Raw genomic sequence first — 20,087 nt, 5'->3', positions numbered from 1 at the left:
CAACAGGCCATTACAAGGTTTTGGTGTACATGTATCTCTCATATCTGCATTCAGTCCTTCCTCTCTACACGTTGCTTGTACTTGTGGCAAGAAGGCAAAGGAGCATGTGTGTAAATTCTGTGAGGAATATTGTACCTTCTGCTAGGGTACAGCAACCCTCAGAGAGTACCTGCTTCACATGAGCACTTCCTCATGATACACGAGCAGCTTTTTAATATCACACTAGTGTGGTCCAGCTCACAGTATGGGAGTTAATGGTGCAACATCCCTGGCATGGAAATATATTGATGAGGAAGAGTTCATTGACTGGATTTCTTCCTGTCACCCTGCTCCAGGCACAGCAACTGTTCTAGGGTTTATATGGAGAAATAATACAGATTGGTTAATTAATTACTTTGTCAAATTGTCTATACCATAATACAACTAAAAAAACTTTGGTTCACAGTGTAAGAAATTGTATCAATCAAAAACAAACTAAAATTATTATAAAAATCACCATAAAATAAGAGACAGCAGCAGCAAAAAAACCCAAACCAACCAAACAAAAGGAAAATCCTGTTTCTGCCCTTCAGAAAGAAGCAATGCCCCTTAGAGCCGAAAGGTGGGAGGTGGATGAACAGAGAAGCAGTTGGGTACAATAACAGGTTAAGATATTAAACAGTAAGGTATATAGAAAGTGCAGTAGCACCTTTAATGAACTCAATGCGGCAAGTATGTGTTGCCTAGGCAACAACCAGCCTACTTTACCAGAAGCATGAACTGGATAAGGTCATGCCTTCATTTATACAACCTGCTTTCTGTATGTGTAAGAAATGGTGCAACCTACATGAATCTTTACAGTAGATAGAATTCTGTGCAGCTGGAATACTTGTATATCATGGTATCGTCCAGAGCAAAGCCAGATAGATGGTTCTCCTATGACAGTGTTCAGTGCTTCTAAATAACAAGGCAATGAACAGGAGAACTGGTGTGCAGCCTCACTCTGGGGATGGAAAGCTGGTGTCCCAGTTAAAAAGTAGACAACTACAAGCAGAAGACACATCCTAGACAGGCTGGAGCTTGAGGTGGAACAGTAGACCTAGGCTGAGAATGGCTTTGTCTTTGGAGTGGATTGCTTGGGGTTTCCTAGATTATAGGTACCATTTCCACCCCACCACTACCCCTCACACAGAAGTGGCAGCATAAGAGATAATGCAAAAATCCAAAATGTTATTAAATACGTGATTGGGCAGAAAGATGTCCTCTCTCTGCCAAAAGCAGAAGCAAAATCAAAATCAAATTAAGATCTTCTAATGTGGGAAATATTATTAAATTTTCAATTGTTTTCAGTCACTTTGCAAATGATTAAATTTTCAATTGTTTTCAGTCACTTTGCAAATCGTTTCTATGGAAAAAGGCAGAGATAAAAACTGTCCAGTGTTATTGCAGGTGGTGGTGAGAGTGAGACACAGAAATACTTCTCCTCTGTGGGCACAATCCAGAGCAGGGATCCCTAGTTGAGTCCATCACAAAATGGCAGCCATGGGGGGGGGGGGTAGTCACATAATATGAGGAGGCTCCACAAAGTCCATTTATTGAGAGCATTTATTCACCATTTTTATCACCAAAGGGACACAAAGTTTATAACAATAAAAATGTAATATAATCTATAAATAAACAGAATAACCAAGTATATTGGGTTGGTTCTGAGCCCGGAATTCTAGAGGGCCAGCATATCCAAAGATCCAGGAAAGGAGCCACAGCCAACTGATTCACACTTTTCTAGCCATGCCCAATCATTAAGATTGCTGACAGGTGTGATGGAGTGCTCAGAAAAGCAGGCTTTTAAAAATGCTGTTTGGGGCAGAGAGTCAGGGGAGGTTATGAGTTAATCTTCCCTGGAGAGAAGTGCTTATGAGATTGGCTGCTCTACTTGCTTTCTGATTGGCCAGCATCAGTTTAGAGAGGCAATAAAACAGCTGATATGGAGGGAGAATTCATTCCCTTTTGGTCTTGGTCTGAAATCTAATGGATTCTGGATCAGTAGCCAGAGGGTTTGGTTTCTGAGGGAAGAGACTTTGGGAGTCGGTGGTTTCTGACAAGGCAATAGTCAGAAAAGTACTTCTACAGAGAGAAGCAGAGAAACCCCATTGTCTTAAATATATTGAAACTGCTCTGTGGGAGAATTTAGATTCTCTGTCAGGAAAGCTACAAAACAGCTTTATACAGACAATGGATACAGGAGAAGAATTTGGCAAAATGTCTGGGTAGTTAGAGAGAACTCCCATACAAGCCAAATAGTCAGGGCTTTTTTTTCTTGAAAAAGAGGTGCTGAAATTTTTAAGAGGAAAATGAAGCTTTCAATCTGTACACTGAAAACTCATGAACTTTTAAACATTTTAAAAAGAATTTTGTTGAAGAGGTTCTGGAACTCTGTTCCGGTGCATTCCCCCAGAAAAAAAAAGCACTGCAAATAGTAAAAGGAGTTATTGTTTTGTAGGGACAAGGAGAATCACTTCCTGCCAATGAAAGGGGTTGGGAAGAGAACCCTGGTCTATGATAAAGGGGAGAAGCTTAAGACACCTCAGGAGTTAGAGAAAAACTGAAGCTGAAAAAAGTTGACATTAAGTCCAAAGACTTTGAACAAAGACTGGAGGTAGTGGAAAAAGAAAAAAATCTCTGAGAGTCTACTTCTTCAAATGAGATTTCAAAAACATTCTGGAGCAGAAAGGAGAGAACTTGAAAGAGATTTTAAGTGAAGAGCTCGCTCCCGTGGTAGGCTTAACAGCGGAAGTGATACAAAGCGATATGGATATGGTATATCATACTTATCCAAAATTTATATATTAAAAAACAAGCTACCCAGGGAAGTATACGTGAAATTCTCAAGAAGGTCAATGAGAGACTCAATTTTGAAGGCAACAAATGGAATTGTCTTGAAAATCAAAGGAGAATAAAGCAAAGTTTTAAAAGATGTTCCATTTGAGATCAGGAAAAGAAGGAGACAATACAGAGACTTACCACTGTTTTTGCAAAATCATACTACCCCATACAGATGGACATTACTGGAAGGCCTTATCTTCAACTACAATGGGAAAAAAGAAAAGATTGACTCTGTTTCTAAAGCGAAAATATTCCTGAAGCAACAACAGAAAGTGAGTGACAGATCTGAGAAAGTGGAGGACAACAAAGATGCAGAAGAAGAAGAAGACAAAAAGGGGGGAAGTTGTGACAATGATGCGAACAGCCTGGCAGAATCCTCTGACCGGGAAGCAGAATTAGAGGCTGCTGCTCCTAAGCCGTTAAAAGTTAGATTGGATTTTGATAAGAAGCGCAGAGGAAAGATATAAGCAAAATAGAGTAACTTTGAAAGTCTGATGTTTATTATAAATTAATTATCTTAAAGCTAAGAAACACACACTATAGCCAAGCAAGATTGTGTTTGCTCACTTTATACTTTTATAGTATTAACTCACATGTATTACTATTTGAGTAATAGGGAAATGTTGATTATCTTGAATGTATGTATTAATGATCCTTGCTACTCGTAGTTTTAGGTTGTTCCCTTCCCTTGACCCTGTAGGATTGTAGACTAGAAAAAGCCATAAAATGTTTAAGAAATATTATTCAAGGAATCAAATTCCAAAACTGAATTGAAAGGGCAGTTTCAGTGCCTTGGAAGAAGGTAAAAATAATCTTCTGGAGCTCCTATCCAAAGGCCTGGCGGAAGAGCTCCGTCTTGCAGGCCGTGCGGAACTGAGAAAGGTCCCGCAGGGCCCGAATCTCCTCCGGGAGCTCTTTCCACCAGGTAGGAGCCGCCACCGAAAATGCCCTAGCCCTAGTTACAGCAAATTTAGCTTCTTTCGAGCCTGGAATTTCCAGGAGATGCCTCCCTCCCGACCGAAGTGCCCTTGGGGGAACATATGGAGAAAGGCGGTCCCTCAGGTAGGCTGGACCCTGGCCATTTAGGGCTTTAAAGGTCAAAACCACCACTTTGAAGTGAATCCAGGATTTCCTGGCTTTTCTCCCATCTTTCCCAAACCTGCTTTCCTGCAAAGATTTGGAAAATATCACAGCAAAGCCTGGATGGCGGCCAAGTGGACAGGGAAGTTTGGATTTCCCGTCTCACCCACACAGCAACCATTTTTCCTGTCCCTATTGCCGCTACAAGCTATAAGCTCTCCCTGCCACCTGGGGAATTTTTTTTGTTTTTGTTTTAATCAGCAATTGAATATTGCTATGTTGTTATAAGGTTATGTCAGTCTGTTCATCAGCGTCTTTGAATACCCAGCGTTCATTTTTTGAAATACGTCTCTATCCCATTTTGTTGCGGAGAGATGTCTTTCTCCTTATACCTCTGCAGTGAAAATGGCTACAGGAAAAAATTACAGCTGGGAATTCAGAGAACCTAATATGCAGACAATTGTAATGATATATGGATATTCGATTTCCAGTTAAAACAACAAAGAAGCCCTGATGCAGTGAGGAGGCGGTGCCTACTGCTGGAGGACTGGGGCAGAGAAAATGAATGAAAACCTGCCTGATGGAAGCCCTATTGCCACTACACTGTATGAGCAGCAGCAACAGAGAAACCTGTCCCTATATGGAAAACACTCCCTTTCTTTTAGGGAAAGGGGTACTATTTTGTTTCAGTTTCCAAATAAATGAATTTGTTTGAGGCTTCCAGCCCCAGAGATGTAAGAAAATCTGTGCCACCAAACTGAGGGTAAGCAGGCTTTTATTATGTGGCAGGGCATGATGATGTCACACTGAATAGCGGTATTTATGGTAATAGATTCAGGTAGGTAGCCATGTTGGTCGGAAGCAATAGAAGAAAGTTTTAGTCCAGTGGCAGCTTTAAGACCAACAAAGTTTAATTTTGGTTATAAACTTTCGTGTGCATGCACACTTAATCAGATATGCTCCCTCTAAGTTGTGGAGTCTTGTGAGCAAAAATTCTACTTTGTGAGTTACTGGCATTAAAGTTGTAAGCGAGCGATTTGGCTCCTGCATAAATTAGTTTGTTCTGGAGCCATCCTTCCTGAGCTAAGACAAAAATGTGTGAACCAGAGGCTAAAAATCTGTGAGCTAGCGCACACTAACTCAGCTTGGAGGGAACACTGTTTTAAATAGTGTGTGCCCCCCTCCCCTCTTTCTGGGTAGTCGTTGCTTCAGTTTTGATACAGGCATTCAATACCTGTTTAAACAGTCTCCTTTTCCATCTTCCTACAAAGTAAACATTTCTTCTTTTTTGTTTTTCCTTCATTCGGCTTCAGTTTTCTTTGGCTAGGCGCATAGCTGCACGACGTTCAGTACCATTCCTTGGACCGGGAGGACGCAGGAACACTATTGCGGCTCTCACTAAACAAATCAAATGTTCAGTTTCTTTAAAGTCACCTTCTATAGTCTTTTCCCTAAACGGAAGCACCCCTTTAATTTTTACAGAGTCCTCCGTTTTACCCTAACGGACAAAAACAAGCGAGCGAGACCGTATAAGAAGAGATTTCTGGGAAGAGTACTGCAGACAGAGGAGTCTCTAAGTCTTCCGTCTGCTTAAGAGTGTAGTTCCCGCGAGTCTTACCCCGCACATGGCGGATTGTAACAGGAACCGGAAGCATGGGCTATGTGGACATTGTCACACTTCTTTGAGCTCTACGAGAATAGAAGAGTCATCAAAGATGCGCGGAAGGTTTAATGTGGGCGCCATAGTTAGCCAAAGTGCGTGAGGCTGAGACCGACCAAGGTTTTGGTAAGGAAGAGCGCAGAAAGAGATGTGGAACTGGCTTTCCTAGGTTTACTTTGGCTTATGACTCCACTGCAGTTTATGGGGGTGGGGTTAGAGTAGTAGCAGAGACAACGTCATGTTTTTTATACGTTTTATTCTTCTGGACCCAGAAGGGATTCTAACTGCCTGCTTCTTTTCCTCGTGAGAGCTTACTTACCCGGTGATTAAGTAAGTAAGATCATAAGTAAAACAGATGTATGTGTTTGGGATCTTAGCCGTGACTTCCTATGTCCTCCCTTGCGAAAACAGCTGGGCAAATAAGTATAATGCGTACGTTCCTTTATCTTATCTACGTTTGAGTTGCTCTATAGAGAAGGCAGAGAAGGAAGATTTTCCAGAGTGTAAACTTTTGTGAGTCAGAGATCACATTGTCTCATCTTTGACTCAACAAGGTTCATATCCTGGAAAATTTTGTTAATCTTTAAGGTGTTACTGGTTTGGAATTTTGTTGTGCTCCTACCCCCCTGAAGCTGAGTTTATTTACTAATGATCTCTTGGTAATGTGTGTGTATAGGTAGGTTGTACATGCAAATAGGAATGCAATCATTTGTAAGTAAGTACCTTGGTATGTGTAGGTGTGTCTGTGTGTTCTCTCATTTATAATTGTTGGGGCAAAGCAGCAGCCTTGTCAAAGCAGGGTAATTCACAAGAGAGGGCAACTTTCCCCCATTTCCTGCTTTGTGGTAATTGCAGATCATGAATAGAACCGTATTTTAAGTGGGTTCATTCTTTCTGAAGCAGAGGCACGTGCATTGCCTGCATGCTTTCTGCTGAGTCAGATCATCTTGTGAAGAAAGGCTTGTAGAGAGTTTTTTGTTCTGTTAAAGCATCGAGAAAGGCCTCCACACCAGTGAGGCTTAGAGGCTTGTTTAGTCATTCATATCGTTGAATCTGTTCAAAGATTCAGGTTAGGTAATACTGAATCAATTGAATACATAATAAAATACTTCAGGAAACCCACATCCTATATGCATACTGGTGTAATCTTGCTAAGGAGTTCCTGAAAGTAAGCTATATTACTTTCAGGAACAGAAAATGCGGGGGGGGAAGCATGGCTATTCGCCCCGGAGCAAAATAATGCGTGGCTGCCCGATCACACGTCCCGTCGAGGTCCCGTGGTTAGGGGGTGAGGTGCCGATCACACGGCTATCCTGCAGCGCGGAAAAGAAGCGGTGCAGCACGATCACAGCAATCGCTAGGCGCCGCTTCTATGGCAAACGGGTGTTATTTGTACCGAAGTATGTGCACATGCGCCGTTGGGCGCTTTTGCGCATCCTGCAGAGACTTGGGGAAAAAACAACAACCCTTGTTTGCGACGGAACATCGGCGGGCGCTGGATGCCACGGGATTCCACCGGAAACGCGATCAGACGCCCGCCCTTGCCCTGCGGTGTCCGGAAACCAGTACCTCATAAGTACTAGTTTTTTACTCCGCATCTTTGGCAGAAAGCCACGGGTTAGCCACGGGAGCACTACGCTTCCCAGATGTTGCAGAGTGATTGGGCCTGGAAAATCTGCCTATCATCCGTATCTTTAGCGCGACAAATGCTCCGTGTGACCGGGGCCATTATTGTTTAAGTGAAGGATGCTCAGGAGTTGAGGAGCAATGTTGGTGCAATGAAAGTGTTTTTAGTAAATTGTTCTCTGTCTTGAAAATGATGATGGGGTATGGTGGGGGAATTGTGGTGTTGGGGTCAATTGTTTGACCCAGTCATTGAAAGATTGTTCTTGGTCCAAATCAGCACCGTATGTAATGCCTAGAAAGCAACTGGGAACCATGGAAGATACTGGAAACATAGTTGTTCTCTAAGGGATCCAACTCTGTGACGAGAAGGCATAATGCAGTATGTACTAGCTGAAGCTTTTAACTGGCTATATCACAGGGAATCCCATATAGGTGGCGTTAATTGGTTTTCACCATCCGGGGTGCAGCCCTTGGGGTGTTTTCAGAGTAGAAGCAGAGATACATCATGTTTTACATTTATGTGTTTGTGCCTTTTTGTTGCTTTAGGTTTAATGATGCTGTAAGTCCATCTAGTGTGCTGTCTAAGGATGCAACTTGTGAACTGGGATGCCCTGGTTTAAGTTTTACCTTAATAATGAGTGCACTAACAGTGCAGTCCTAAACAGATTTGCACCCTTCTAAGCCCATTGATTTCTGTAGACTCAGAAGGATGTAACTCTGTTTAGGATTGCAGTATAAGTGGCCTTAGGCTAGCCACAATCTTCCAGCTGAAAACCCTCCCCATCTGCAGTATAAATTACTAACATTTACCTACCTTATATTACCTTAGTAACTTCACAACCTTGTATGTGAAGTATGCTGCATGCTTGAAAAGTGCCATATGAATGCTTATTATTGGGTTCTTGCTAAAGCAACAAAAAAAGTGTATTTGGCTCCAGCCACTCAGTATTACTTGCTTATATTCAGGAAAAATGTTCTTAATGGGGCACAGTGTATAGAGCTTTAGTGTCTCTTGTCCCAGCATGCAAATATGTTGAGAACAAAAAATCTACTCTAAAGATTCCTAAGGCTTGAATTCTTTTGGTCCAGGATCTTAATCTGCCCAAAATAAGGTTAGTGGAAAAATCAAAAGTACCTCTGAACACTACTTCAGTTTGCTATTCTAGGAATAGCTACTGATCTAGCAGTATCCTATGCTGTTGGGTACTGAATCGCTTCACTGATGGGAGCTGACCACTGGACTGAAGAACATCATACTGGCTTAATTAATTTCCCAGATCTTGTCTTCTACCATGGACAGGCCAAAACCAAGATCATCTAAAGACAATGCTTAATTAAACTATAAAGTTTATTCCCTGCTACAAAGCAGCTGAAAAAATGCATTGAATAACATCTATAAAGAATAGCTGTGCTGGTGCCCATTATCTCTTGATAGATAACTAGAAATGCAATTTACGTTTTTTAGAGGCCATATGCTTCTGGCTACCAGATCCAGGCAGTGTGGAGATGGTCACTCTGCTCTGTTTGTAAAATTTATTGGGGCATTGAAGTAACTTTTGTAAGAAATGAAGTGCTTTGACCCAGTATGATCAGCAGAGCTTGTATTGACAGCCCTTTGAACTGTCGTAGTAACCAGACAGAAAGTCTGTGAAGACAAAAGTGCATGAATGAGCAGGTGTTGCATTCAAGAAAGCAGCAGTGACAATTCTAAACACATTGTACATTTTTTAAAGGTTCTATGGGACTTCAGATTTAAATACCACTTGTCTGTCAGAATTAGATTTGGGCTTGATCAGCAACTAGTAAATATCCCATTAATGCCAGTAGGACTTCTTCTGTGTAACAATGGTGGTATACACACCATTCATGGTTGCCTGAATTTGTTTTGCCGTACTGATATTATGAGATGTAAACAGTTTTTAATTTCTTACACATTTTCTTTCCAGGCTACTGAATAATGTTTGTTCCAAGAGCTGTTAAAGTCAGGAGGGCTGCCGCTGATGACGGGACCCACGTGGCTAAGAAAAACAAGTCTTCCCCCAATGAATCCTCATCTGAAGAGACCTCAAAGTTTAGGGAAGCTGAATTGGATATAAAAGAAATATCTGCCTCAGAAAATGACTCCCTTCCAGCGGAAGGACGTGCAGACCCACAGACTTCTCTAGGTTCACCTGTGGCAGTTATTGAAGGAACTTTGGAAAATGGAAACAATGAGAACTGTTCTCTTATAGAGGAGCCTATAAAATCGTTCAGTGGAACTCAGCGCTGGCCTGACCCTGGTGAGCCTGTCTGTGTGGTCTGTGGTCGTTATGGGGAATACATCTGTGACCAGACTGATGAAGACATTTGTAGCTTGGAGTGCAAAGCCAAACACCTTTTACACATTCAAGATACACGTTCAAAGCCTGCTGATAGTGACCAAGTAGAATCTCAGACCAGGCCTGCCTGTCTCAACCATACTTACATCTATCAAGAAAATGATTTTGTATTAAGCCTACAAGATGGGCAGGTTGACAATTTAAGACTCCAGCTTGGCATCACTGTCGAAGGTCAAGGAGTTGCAAGACCTATTGTAGAGTTTGAGCACTGTGGCTTTCCTGACATTTTAAACTGCAATTTAAAAAAATCTGGGTACGAAGTCCCAACTCCTGTCCAGATGCAAATGATTCCAGTCGGATTACAGGGCAGGGATATCATGGCCACTGCTGACACAGGCTCAGGCAAAACTGCAGCTTTCCTGCTTCCAGTTATAATTAAAGCTTTGATTGAGGTAAACATTTCATACCTATGCATTCAGAAATACTGGGCAAATTGTACTGTTGGATCCTGGGAATATTTACTGGTAAAGCGAGGGCCATTGTAGTCAAAGGGTTTTGCCCCAGGTAAGGGTACACAGGATTGCAGTCTTAATTTTGCCTGGTTTCTCAGTACAATTATTATTTAGTTGTCTTGATTAACTGAAATTTTTCAGTTGTAGCTTACAAACTGCAAGCCATAGGTGCTCAGGGATGTAGGTTTCTTTTGCATTCCACTTCTGCCGATAGTCTCTTGGGACCCTCCTCCAAAAGCTGAAGAAGCCTTATGGAGAAAATGGGATTGGGGGGTTACAATGAGGAGGGGAAGTGAGGCAGAATCGCTGCCTCCTCCTTCCAGCAAAGCCTGGAAGGTCTTGGAAGTTATAGTCATCCAGTCACTTTTATTTCTGTATTCAGAGGCGTATAATGTAGGAGGAGGTGTCTTTGGTATCCAGTGGTACTCTGTGTGACTGCCTGCTATCTTCTCTGTTGCCATCTGGATGAAAAGGTTGCTGCGCTGATCTGAAATTACTGCCCTGTTTCACCTGTTTTTAAAACTGAGAATGCACACAGATGAATCATCATTATTTGTATCCTTTGTAGACAGAAGCCCCATCTGCTCTTATTTTGACGCCAACGAGAGAGCTGGCAATACAGATTGAGAAGCAAGCCAAGGAGCTTATGATTGGTCTACCAAACATGAGAACAGTTCTCCTCGTTGGAGGACTGCCATTACCACCTCAGCTCCATCGCCTAAAACAAAACGTTAAGGTAAGCCACGGTGTGGTGAGATTCTTCTGTGCAGCGGCATCCAAAGCCAATTTCTTTGGAGTTTTTAGAGATTCCAACTGTTTTTGCACTGTTAATAATTTTAAAAACTTAATTTGTTTTCTTGATTTTTTGCCCCCTGTTTAGGTTATAATAGCGACACCTGGAAGGCTCCTAGAAATTCTAAAGCAAAGCTCCGTACAACTCCACCATATTAAAATTGTTGTAGTGGATGAAGTAAGTATAAATTGCAAGCTGAAAGAGCCTTTCTTTCTTGCTCAGACTCAGGGTAGATTATTTATCGTCCACTTTACGCAACATAAGAATATGCAGTCGAATAGTGTGAGACATCCAGTAAAACAGTGCAATAGAGTTACGCTTGCAAAAATTAGAAACAGTGCAGAAAAAAAATTCAGACAAGATGTGTCATGAACAATGAAAACTTGGAACTACAGCAGTAGAAGACAATGCAGTAAGAACAAGGTCATATATACAGTAATCAGTGAAAAAGACAACAATTCTGTTCCCTTTATAAAAGCACCCTCCATTCCGTTATACTACAGCCTTATTCTTTTTATAGAAATGCGAAGTTGCTTTCCTGGGATTACTTTATTTCTGCCCAGTGGCCACCTTCTACACACCCTGGACAACAAACTTTTGTTATCCTGATGTACCATGGACTTCAAGCACATGTACGGGTGTTTTTCTTAGATCAGTGCACAGAGAGCTCCGAATATAGTTTGCTGGGGCCTTGAAAGCTTTGTAATGCGACAATGATGCTCTGCTTATTATCAACCTTCCTTTCTTCATCCCCCCCCCCCCCAAAAAAAAGGTAGCTGAGAACTACGAGTGCTTGGTACTTGCACTCACTTCTTCCATGCCTGTGCTTCTGGGAAAGGAGGAGTGGCTGGTTTCGCACACAGTCCCAGAGGCTTGCACCTGCAAAGAGGCAGCAGCAAGAAGTGTTGGGAGCATGGGGTGCAGGCAGCTGCTCCCTCTTGGCAATGAGCCTCTGTCTAGCCTTTTGTATCTCTTACAGGCCTCTTAATAGTACTGACCTGGTTCTTCAAAGAGGGAGGTCGTTCTCTGTATGACTTTGCTTATATCACCCAAAATATCAAATATTTTGTCAATGAATACAACATTAGTATGTATTTCCTCAAGTCAAAAGTCTGTTTCTTAAAAGGAAAATCTAGTTCCAGTTTGCTTTTTTGCCCCTTACAGGCTGATACCATGTTAAAAATGGGTTTCCAGCAGCAGGTGTTAGATATTTTGGAAAATGTCCCGAGAGATCGTCAGACTCTTCTAGCATCAGCCACAATGCCTTTTGGCACCGAACAACTGGCAACTCGGCTTTTGCAAAATCCCGTAAAAATCACCATTGGAGAAAAGAATTTGCCATGCTCCAACGTTCGCCAGATTATCTTGTGGGTAGAAGAACCCTCCAAAAAGAAGAAACTTTTTGAAATATTAAACGTTAGTATCTATGGAAAGAGAACTTTTTTTGTTTTATGAGTTTTTGATATCTGGGGAGGAAAGGGGATGAGAAATGGTTATAAATCAGTTATTTATTTAGAATACTGTAACGCCGCCACTGTAAATATCTCCAAAGTTGGTAAGTCCCCATTAGAGAAGCCTAAATGGATCACAGTGGAACTACACTGTGCCTGCTCGCCGGATGGGCGGGGTATATAATAAATAAATACACTTATGCGAGAGGTAGAGAGAGCAGTTTCACTTCCTTCCCCCTCCTCTGTGTACCTCCTGACCCCCATGGCTGTTAGTCCACATGGGTCCAGGAACCCTGGGAAAATATTTTCCCAAGGTTAGAAAGGACTGCTGGTGGTGGAAAGTGTGGGGGGAAAAAAGGGCAACCATTAGCACTTCCTGCTGATGAGTCACTGGAATCCAACCCAGTGTTTAACTATGTAGCTTTTTGACGGTTGCATTGTCTAAGCAGACATTAAGTAAATAATTTGTATTTGCCATGGAAGTTGTCTGAGTTAGGTCAGGTATGATTTCAATTTGCAATTATGAGACCTTTTTGTTATAATTTTTTTAAAAGATTATACGGGAATAATTTAAGGGGAAATTAGTAGCGGTAATTATTTACTGGCAGTCAGCAAACTCTGCTGACACCAAAGCTTCTAACCAACTTGTCTTTGTGTACTTAGGATAAGAAGCTCTTCAGGCCTCCGGTGCTGGTGTTTGTAGAATGCAAACTGGGCACAGATCTTCTGAGTGAGGCTGTTCATACAATCACAGGCTTACAAACAGTATCGATGCACGCTGATAAACTGCAGACAGAAAGAACTACCATATTACAGGTATTACAGGAAAGATATAGATATTTGTGATGCCCTGACCCAGGCTAGCCTGATCTCATCAGATCTCGGAAACGAAGAAGGGTCGGCTCTGTCTGGTATTTGGATGGGAGACCTCCAAGGAAATACCAGGGTTGTGATGTGGAGACAGGCGATGGCAAAGCACCTCTGAACATCTCTTGCCTTGAAAACCCTGTGGGTTTCCTTAATTCAGCTGTGACTTGACGGGGGGGGGGGGAGATGTCTGTGATGCACTCGTTTTTTAAAGGATTTCTTTTTTTAAAAAAATTCTTGTGCTGATAGCTGCAAGTTTGCAATCCTGACTGAGGTGTACCACTGCTCTGTTCTGTAGCTGAAGGTCTTTGAAATACTAGTCAGCCAGGGAAGAGGGTTCCTGGAGTTCTGGGGCAATCTTATGGGTTGACAATTTAGTAATATTGATGGGGTGTGTGTGAAACTTTTTTTTAACTGTTCTTAAATATATCTGAGCATTTGAGCTGACGGCTAGAGAAGGAGAAGTCTGGAGAGTTCAAGTTCAGAGTACACCTAAGGAAAAAAAGCTTTGGGTTTTTTCTTTTCCATATTGGGTTGTTACATATTCCTAAATGTGTGCAAAATTGTTGGTAGCTCTTCTACGACCACTTTCATTTTCTTTGCAGGAAATTCTGTTGTATAACTTTGGGCAACAGTCCTCCAGGTTACATTTTGTACTGCAAAGCCACCCCCCCCCCCCCCCCCCCCCAAACAGAAAATTCTTGTATGAAAATACTTAGTAATGAATTGAGTACTTTTTCTCTGTGCCCTTACCTGTAACGAATGCTTATGTATTTTTACTAGGGATTATTGCAAGAGAAGTATGACGTGGTTGTAAGCACTGGAGTCCTTGGACGAGGGCTCGATCTGGTCAGTGTTAAGCTGGTCGTCAACTTTGACATGCCGTCTAGTATGGATGAATACGTACATCAAGTAAGTTTGCTTATTTCTGTTAGATGTTATGCAAGTGAGATCATACAGTTGGATGAATGAAAGGAGCTCGTGCAAGAAGATCTCCTTTCCTTGCAGAGGGGCCATAGCTCAGTGGCTTAGCATGCAGAAGGCCCCAGGTTCAACCCACAACATCTCCACATCAAAGTATCAAGTTGTAGGTGATGTGAAAGATCTCTGCCTAAGACCCTGGAGAGCTGCTGTCAAGAGTAGACAGTACTGACCTTATTGGACCAAGGGTCTGATTCAGTATAAGACAGCTTCACATGTTCACATGTCCTTCCCTTCGCAGCCGCTGTACCTTTCAAAAACCTGTGTAAGCAAAATGTACCACAGTGTGACAGATTATGGGGAAAAGGCTGAATTGGTCAAAATCACCACCCCTGTTAGTACAGTGAGTGCAGTTCTGAGGCTTACTCTGCCAGCAGATGAATGGGGGGGAGGCATGGATTTTCCCCAATTTCCCCCTTCTCACTGTAGCTTGTCTATGTGGCAGTGTGTTTTCCTCATTTATTTATTGGGCTGTATAGATTTATGTCCTAGTTAAATAATAGAATTAATCTCATAAACGCTGTAGCTTGTTTAGTTTGATGGTCTCCTGACCTTCAGCAGAGAAGGATTTGGTCCCAGGTGTCACTAGAGCAGTTTAACAAATTCAGGCTGCCATTCAGATATGTGGGGTGCTGTTTTATGCACCTTTGCTTGACAGCAGGGAAACATCAGCAGTGGTTTGTGATACAAACCAAGGAGAGTCTTTTAAAGTGCTGCAGAATCCTTCTGCTGTACATGTTCCTGCAGGAGCTTTCTTGGTTACAGTTCAAGAACATACTGATTGAAAACTATGAAATGGGAATACCAGGATGGATTTTAGACATATCTTGAGGAAAAAAATTCATTATAGAGGGATAATAATTTTTTCAGTAACACGAACACATTATTTAATGTGGCTAGAAAACAATATGAAAGTTTCCCTGATATTCATTTATTTATTTAACAACTTTTTATGCTACGTATATTTAGCAAATTTTATGATCTTCAAAATTATAACATTTTAAAATAATTTTAATATATGACAAACTATTATCTAGATAAAGAGAAAAGCAAGTTAGGATAGTTCCTGTTTGTGGTGGTGGCATTTTCATTTCTATCATTTCTTTCAATATAGTTGAGTTGGCTTTGTATGGGGCCCCGTCACTGAAAAATTAGAGGGCTTCACATCCTAATTGGTTGAGCAATTTAATTTATGGGTGCATAGAGGACTTTACATAACCTAGACTAAGGATAAAATGAAAAATAATGTTGATGGTTACTAAATGTTGAGCTTTTCATAGTGGCTGAAAGGAATCAAAGAATGTAACTGTCGTTATATGTTCTTTCCTTTTCTGTAGTTGTCTTTCTATCTCTATTGGAACTAGTATCATTATATATAAAAAAAGGAAACAAAGAATGGAATGTGGATTTCACTGAAGGAGAGCAACATTGCTCCTCCAGGAAGGACTGCATAATATTATTTTTATATAGCCATATATTAAAAATATATTATTTATATATATATTTTATATAGCCTTATATAAGTGATGGGCTTGATTCTGTCATTTTGTTCTATTGCTGCCTGTATGTTCTCCAGTATAAGGATCCTTTTGATAATACACGTTTGTACTGATGGAAGAAAGTTTGGTATTAGTAAAAAGGTCTTTACGCTGGTGGTATGAAATGGTAGGATCCAACCCGTCATCTTTATGTGCAATTGTTTTTAAATTGAAATCTCTGGTTCTGGAAGCCTGTACCTTCGTCAGATCGCCACTTCAAGAAGAGGAGACCGTTAGTTGCCCAATCTAAACTTTATTCTGATCCTTCATAACCTGATTCTGTTTTAAAGATAGTGAAATAAAAACAATTCATTTTATTGTATTAACTCAAAACCATAGAAAACAATAAAAACAAACAAAACAAGACTCAGTAGCAAATAAAATCCATAAAATATCCATTAGAACATTAAAATACATAATAAGCATTTAAAATATAAACTTTATAGCTAAAAAGAGCAGAATTAACAATAGCTTCCTATTTCTGTAATGAGTTATCCAAGGTAAAGCCAGTGTATTCACTGAAGCAAACTTGCACGATAGGGTTTTGACTGTATCTTTATAATCCGGGCTAGTGAAATAAAACACGCTATGAGACTTTTTATAGCTTTACAAGACACATATTTTGGCTGAGCTTTAAATACTTCTTGTTTCTTTTAGGTTGGAAGAGCTGGACGGTTGGGTCACAGTGGAACTGCAATTACTTTTATTAATAACAACAGTAAGAAACTTTTCTGGGATGTTGTAAAGCGAGTTAAACCAACAGGCACTATTCTCCCGCCCCAGTTATTAAATTCCCCATATCTTCATGACCAGAAGAGAAAGGAACAGCAAAGAAGCAAGCAGTCACAGAATGGGCTTGTAACAACCGATAACCTTGTGGACATAATTAGAAAGCATGACAGACGGGTTTCACAGAAGTAATGAACTGAGCTTTGTTTGTAAATATAATGCATTTGTACATCATGTTAATAAGTGCTGATTTCTAATTTAAATTAAAATCCCTGGATGCATTTCCGCCAAAGTGCTTACTGTTCATTTCAGTGAGTTTCTTTCATTTGGTTGTTGTGATTTCAGAATGACTATAAAGTTTGGGTAGTTAACGTGTTTGTCTATTTTTGCCTCTGGGGATTTGATCTGAACATGTTGGTTCTCCCAGTTAGTTTTGTTCGTATTCCAAATCCTTATTCTTTTTTAAAAAGCTTTCCTCTTTTTCATGTACCTGAATGAACTTCTTACTTTTGGCATGAAACAAGTGTTCCTTTTGAGCTCTGTATATGCCCAGATAATAGCCAGCTACCAAAGAAGTACAAGGGGGCGGCTATCCAGGGTCTTCCTGGAGGATGCTGCCAAGATGCCTGGTTGAATCAAAAGAGAGTGCCCCTCCCTTTCCTGGCTGGTGGCAGCTTAAGACTTATTGACCTCTGTGGTGGAGGAGAATCCTAGTTCCTTTCACCTGTTGCTTCTGATGTGAGGACAAAAGCCCCTTTCTCAGCTCACCACAGAGAGATGTGATCTAACTCAATAGGTAGGGAACATCATCTTCAAGTGTGGATGCCACCAAAAAATCTTGGTGTTTCAAAAGAGATGGGCCCTGCACTGGAGAAGCCTGCATGTGTACACTTCCCAGCCAATTGTTGATCCATCTTGTATCTTCTAATATGAAGGGGGAAAGAACACTGGTTAATTTATGTTATCTGTCAAGGCTCATCTGAATATATCCTGGTGTGAGGTGACAGCTCACTCACTCAACTTAGCTCTGAAGAATGCTAAGAGAAATGCAGACCTGGTAATTTCATAGCTGGACTTGCATACCAGCCTTGAAATCAATGTTCCCTCTAAGCTGTGTCTTGTGAGCAAAAATTCTACTTTGCGAGCTACTGGCATTAAAGTTGTGAGTGAGTGATTTGACTGCTGCATAAATTAGTTTGTTTTGGAGCCATCCTTCCTGAGCTAAGATAAAAAATGTGTGAGCGGGAGGCTAAAAAACTGTGAGCTAGCTCACAGTAACTCAGCTTAGAGGGAACACTGCTTGAAATGTGTGAAAAGTATTATGGGGAGCCTGCTGCCAACCTTCTACCAGCTGGGCTCAGGAAGAGGTGTATGGGTTGGGGAACCAATTCACATTATTGAAGAACTAAATTACTACGCGGTAGATGTAATCCTGAGTGTCAGGTCTTGCTCTTTTATAGTTACTTAGTTTGCCTGAGATGGGCTGAACTTCCTTGATGCCCTTCCTGGAAAACTCAAAAGTGTAGAAAAGGCTGGGCCACAAAACTGAATTCAATACTCCTGGCATCTAGATTCATTTTCCATAGTTCTTCCAAGAAGAGGTCTGATGAATGCTCCACACTAGGGCTCAAGGATGTTGTGGTATGGCTTGGAAAACTAAATGTGATAAAAGTGATATTAGTTTTTAAGTTGCCCAAGGTTGCTGTTTTTCTGTTTTAGGGACTTAAAGATGTAAAGTTTCTGGAAATTTTATTTAAGTATTTATACCTACTGTTCTCCATTTTATCTTAACAACCCTATTAGGGTTGTCAAGCTGAGACTGCGGGTGTGGGAGTAGTGTACGGTCACCTAGCAAGCTTTGATGGCTGAGTGGGGATTTGAACTTGGGTATCCTAGATCCTAGTCTGACAGTTTTAAGCATTGTACCCTGCTAGCCCATACTGGAGACATGGGGAAGTAGATGGAAATGTTTGTAAAAACTGAAATATATGTAATGAATGAAAGCTGAATTATCTTTTTCTGCTTCAAACTAATTGTGTAAAAGAACTGTTTTGTATGTTTGTGCAATTTAAAATTTTATTTAAACAACAATTACATATGCCCAGTTTGGATATGATATGAAACCCTGAGCTACCTAAATATATCTTACTTTTTGAGTGCTGGGAAAACAGGAAAGAAACAGAAGTTTAAAATAGAAGCTATCAGTACAGTAGTAAACAGAGGAAGTTCTTATCTGGAGTTGAAAAGTGTCTTCTCCATATAGTCCGTGGTATCAGGAAACAGAACAGTTATTAACAGAATCCTGCACTGGTGGTGGTGAAATGGGTAGGAATAAAAATCCCTCCTATTTTTTAGGATAATTCTGATGGTGGAGAAAAATGTAATTCTGTCTTAGGGATCAAACAACTGAAGTCCATGATGATAAAAATGAAAGTTCATAACTGATTATCCTTATGATCTTTACACTGTAATCCTAAAGAGAATTAAACTCTTCTAACTCCTTTGAAGTCAGAGGTGTTAGGTGAGTGCAACTGGGTTTAGGATTGCATGGATAAACTGGAAGCAGACATTTTTTGTTGTTGTTCAGTCGCACAGTTGAGTCCGACTATTCGCGACCCCATGGACCAGATCACGCCAGGCCTTCCTGTCTTCCGCCGTCCTCTGAAGTTTGCTCAATTTCATGCTCGTTGCATCTATGACACTGTCTAACCATCTCATCCTTTGCCGTCCCCGTCTTCTTTGACCTTTGACATTAGGTCAAGTAAAATTGTGTCTTAAGAGTGGGGGAGTGGGTCAGAATTTTGGTGACAGAGACCAGTGCCCAGACATAAACACCACAGAGGGCTGAAGGTTTTAGTTGCCAAGCGAATTGTTTTGTATGAAAAACTAAACACTTGTTTTGTGGAGACACCCAGCCTGAATTTGAAGGATGCTTCAGTAAATTCAGCTGGTGCTGTGTGAAATTATTAGATGTATTAGCTGGCTTGGCCAGATGAGATGCTGAGAGTTTCCCAAAGGGTGCCTTCCAGTATGTTTTAATAAAAAAATAAAATTAGCTGCCTGTGCTTGAGAATTAAACAGGGTTCTTATGTAGAAACTCCTCAGGTTTCTCTTGCCATGTTCATTTAAGTCGAAATTCGGTAGCCTCAGTATAATTGTGGCCCTTGAGAGCCAATTTCAGAATGTTCAAAATCTTATGAAACAAACACCACACTGTAGGAAAAACAGAACACTTCTGCCATATTCCATGACTACTGAAGTGACACCAGCTGTAGTTTCCATAGGGAGAAGCAATCGTCCTACTTTTTAAAAGGAAGTCAGGCGGATTTGACATGAGAACTGTTATTTTGTGCCTTTTGCCAGAGCACCAATACTTTTGCAGCGCTCCCCCTAGTGTTGAGTCCAAAGCTGGATTCCGTGAGTCTCCAGGGCTGTTGTGCACAACTAACCAAACTTTTTTTTTTTTTTAAGAATAAGGTTTATTTAAATTCTGTCAAAACAAAAGATTCTACAGGCAAAATCAATGGTGCGACCTCATTTGGAATACTATACAGTTCTGGTCACCATACCTCAAAAAGGATATTATAGCATTGGAAAAAGTGCAGAAAAGGGCAACTAGAATGATAAAAGGGTTGGAACACTACCTATGAAGAAAGGTTAAAAGCGCTTG

General features: G+C 40.9%; 1 protein-coding gene across 1 annotated transcript; it reads left to right on the top strand.

Moving 5' to 3' along the window:
* The first annotated feature begins 5,652 nt into the window (after positions 1–5,652).
* On the top strand, positions 5,653–16,700 carry DDX59 (DEAD-box helicase 59). The gene is made up of 8 exons (XM_015422288.1): positions 5,653–5,728; positions 9,175–9,998; positions 10,627–10,794; positions 10,939–11,028; positions 12,016–12,267; positions 12,966–13,118; positions 13,953–14,081; positions 16,346–16,700. Exons 2-8 carry the CDS (start codon positions 9,186–9,188, stop codon positions 16,607–16,609), a joined length of 1,869 nt encoding a protein of 622 aa, XP_015277774.1. The 5' UTR covers positions 5,653–5,728; positions 9,175–9,185; the 3' UTR covers positions 16,610–16,700.
* Positions 16,701–20,087: the final 3,387 nt, after the last annotated feature.

Source organism: Gekko japonicus, unplaced genomic scaffold (genome assembly GCF_001447785.1).
Source record: "Gekko japonicus isolate JY-2015 unplaced genomic scaffold, Gekko_japonicus_V1.1 scaffold584, whole genome shotgun sequence".
Taxonomy (NCBI): domain Eukaryota; kingdom Metazoa; phylum Chordata; class Lepidosauria; order Squamata; family Gekkonidae; genus Gekko; species Gekko japonicus.
This window is presented reverse-complemented; position numbering and strand designations above follow the sequence as displayed.

What these genes read in the sequence shown, in the direction of transcription:
- DDX59 (XM_015422288.1), top strand. Translation starts at nt 9,186, where the DNA reads ATGTTTGTTCCAAGAGCTGTTAAAGTCAGGAGGGCTGCCGCTGATGAC. An exon ending in GCCTAAAACAAAACGTTAAG is followed by an intron (nt 10,795 to 10,938) that starts GTAAGCCACGGT and finishes CCCCCTGTTTAG; the next exon opens with GTTATAATAGCGACACCTGG. An exon ending in AACTTTTTGAAATATTAAAC is followed by an intron (nt 12,268 to 12,965) that starts GTTAGTATCTAT and finishes TTGTGTACTTAG; the next exon opens with GATAAGAAGCTCTTCAGGCC.